The following is a 2959-nucleotide window of genomic DNA, read 5'->3' as shown; positions in this document are numbered from 1 at the left end:
CTTTCTTTCTTTCTTTCTTTCTTTCTTTCTTTCTTTCTTTCTTTCTTTCTTTCTTTTTTTCTTTCTTTCTGTCATCTTTTTCATTATTTTGTCTCCATCACTTACTGTACGTGTCTGAAATTTCCTGATTGCATTTAACATCATAAAGTCCTTCTAAACATCACGCTATAGAAATAGTAACCTGTGTAAATGCTCTTTTCTAAATAATTGAACCCCTCTTGTGTCCATGTCAACATGTAGGATCCAGAACACTTTACAATGTGTCTTTTTCTCTGCTGCGTATTAATGGCATCACATGTTGCTTCCATTATTTCTTTAGCTCCATTCTGTACTTTCACTAGTTTTCTGTTGTTCCACTTGTCTATCTCGATGAATCCCTGAGTACACCCCTTTAACTCAAGTTATTGAGAGACGAAAGCAACCCTACGTTCTCTTGGTGGATTTCAGAGGAAGTGTCATAATTTTATTACTCCTTTAAGCTTTGTATAGGCTTTTAAACATTTGAAACTGCTCAAATGTCTTGAGTTTTCCTATTAGAGAGTTTAGGTACGAGTCCAACAGTAGTGGTTTGCTCTCTCTGTCTTATGTTCTACCTATTTCCTTCTATCTGCTTATTACAAAGTTGCTCTCTGTCTCTCTTTCTCCAACAAATGCTTTTTTGAATTGGCTATCTAACAAGACTAAATGTTATTTTAATGAGCCTAATCAGTACACCAATCTGACAGAAAATCAGGTTTTAGTCAAGTGTTGTTCGTCATAATAACTCAAGTGTGAATAATGCAAAATCAAGCATGTTTTATTGTTATTTTGGTCCTTGATCATTATTCAGAATGCTCCTGTAAACCTTAATATTCTATTAGTTAAATTGATTGGTTGTAGAGCAATTGTTTGGTAATCTTTTCAGGATTTTTTTCTAATTTGCAAGCTTAAATTTTGTGTAAATGGTGGACATGTTGTTGTGATTATGTCCCCTGTTTGCTGCTCTCCTTGGAGTGTTTTTTTTAAATCCTTCGTATCTGTGACCCAGGCTGTTCTTTCATTCTTGTCCGTTTCTTTCACTGTTCTTCTCGCTTTCTTTTTCCATCTGTGATGTGGGGTCCTGCTCGTGTTTGATCTGTCCCTCCTTCTCCATCTCCATTTCCTGACAGGTAGCGTCTGGCACTATGTTAGAGCCAGCGCATCCTACACCCCCTATTTACCTCCCCTGTGCGACCCCAAGGATGGCCACTTGCTTGTGGATGGTTGCTATGTTAACAATGTCCCAGGTCAGATTTTAAACACCCACTCACCAAAACCCCCTCTCCCCACTCGTCTTTAAGTGGAGAACCAACCACTTGGCGACCCTCCTTTTTTTTATTCTTCCCAAGTTTTCACCTGTAACTAACCCTTATATGACCAGGTGGATACTGGGAGTCCATGGTTTGGAAGGAAAGACGTAAACCAGTTAGTGCTTTCTATTTTACAAATTATGCACATCCTATCGGGCTCCCTTTGGTTTGTAATGCATTTAAAATACTGTTGGCTCAATGCTATGTGGCTAATCCAGCAATGCAACATGTCACAGATCTGGGATGTAGATAGGTTTTTGCGGTATTTTCGGGGTGTCCGAGAGAAGTATGTTTAACAAGTTTCTTTTGGATCTTTAAATTTCTACAAATGTAAATCTTAAAATTCAGAATGTGGCTCCTAAAGAATTACATCCTTGTGTACCACAACATTTGTGTGTGGAGCTTATGTTACCCAGTTTAGAAGGGCTGAGCCACATGAAACATCACGTCCACGTCATACATCTTCAGCTGTTGTGGATCAGTGTGTATTTCAGTGGATTTACATGTTTTTGTCCCGTGGACTGAACTACAGCTTGTTTCCTATGAGCGTGCCTTTCTCCTGTTTCATTTCAGTCATGTGTGCCTGTAAGAACATAATCAGCCTCTCCTGCCCAGCTCCTGTTCTACTCCCTTTCTTTTATCGGCATGCCAGTTCTTGTTGATAAAGTGAGCCGATCTCTATATTTTAATTCATTAATTGTAATTATCTGGCAATATGTGTTCTGGATCCTGCTGTTGCACATCTTTAGATTTTTACACAAACCAAAACAATCCCTTAAATCTGAGATAAATCTATACTGAAGGAATTGAGCACTCTACAGTAGGTGGTAGTCCCTGTAAGATCACATTTTAGTCAAATTAATCTGCACCCGTCACTTTTCTCTGTGGTGCTCCTTATCCTTCCAACCCATGCAGCGTCTGGCCTGCTTCTGCCCCCTGCTGGCTCTAACTAGACCTGCAGGACTGAAGAGGCTGGTTGCTTCTCTGCCATGTTCACGATCTGGAACCGCTGTCACATCAACATCTGCTGCTTCTTTGTCTCTAAACGCAGAGTGAATAAAGAAACTCAGTTCCGCTACCACTAGGTACCACTTAAACTTAACCGACAACTCATTAGTGGACTTTGCAAAGCTTAGAAAAAGAGTAAATATACGTGATTACAAGCGAGACAGCACTGTTGATGGGATGCAGTTTGGAGATCAAACAAACTTTGGTTCTTTGTGATGGTGCCGTTTCCTTTTTCACTGTTTGCACAAGTCACACAGAGCTTCAGTGCTTGGTAATGAGGTTTGAGCACAAACCTTTGCAGGGATCGATCACCTTGCCTTTGGCTGATGTCCCTGCAGTGTTTGGATTGTGGTCTGTGTCGACACTAACCTAAAAACGTTTAACAAACATTACTGAGATGTTATCCCCACCTTCCTCCTCCCTCCCTCCCTCCTCCTCCTCCCCCCTCCTGGTGTGCCAGGCTCTCTGTGGCGCTATGTGCGGGCAAGCATGACCCTCTCGGGGTACCTGCCGCCCCTGTGCGACCCCAAAGATGGCAACTTGCTAATGGATGGTGGCTACATCAACAACCTACCAGGCAAGTACAGGTGGTGACTTCCCACCCCCAGCCCACCCTACCACAC

General features: G+C 41.6%; 1 protein-coding gene across 1 annotated transcript in view; it reads left to right on the top strand.

Moving 5' to 3' along the window:
• The window catches only part of pnpla6 (patatin-like phospholipase domain containing 6), a gene marked incomplete in the record, with an annotated part of 50327 nt that overhangs the window by 35840 nt on the left and 11528 nt on the right, over window positions 1-2959 (top strand). The window contains 2 exon segments of the mRNA XM_014013505.1: window positions 1149-1265; window positions 2797-2913. Of these exon segments, the coding sequence (XP_013868959.1) occupies window positions 1149-1265; window positions 2797-2913 (234 nt within the window).

This window comes from Austrofundulus limnaeus, unplaced genomic scaffold (genome assembly GCF_001266775.1).
Source record: "Austrofundulus limnaeus strain Quisiro unplaced genomic scaffold, Austrofundulus_limnaeus-1.0 Scaffold102, whole genome shotgun sequence".
NCBI lineage: Eukaryota > Metazoa > Chordata > Actinopteri > Cyprinodontiformes > Rivulidae > Austrofundulus > Austrofundulus limnaeus.
The sequence above is the reverse complement of the archived record's forward strand: the minus strand, read 5'-3'. Positions and strand labels throughout refer to the sequence as shown.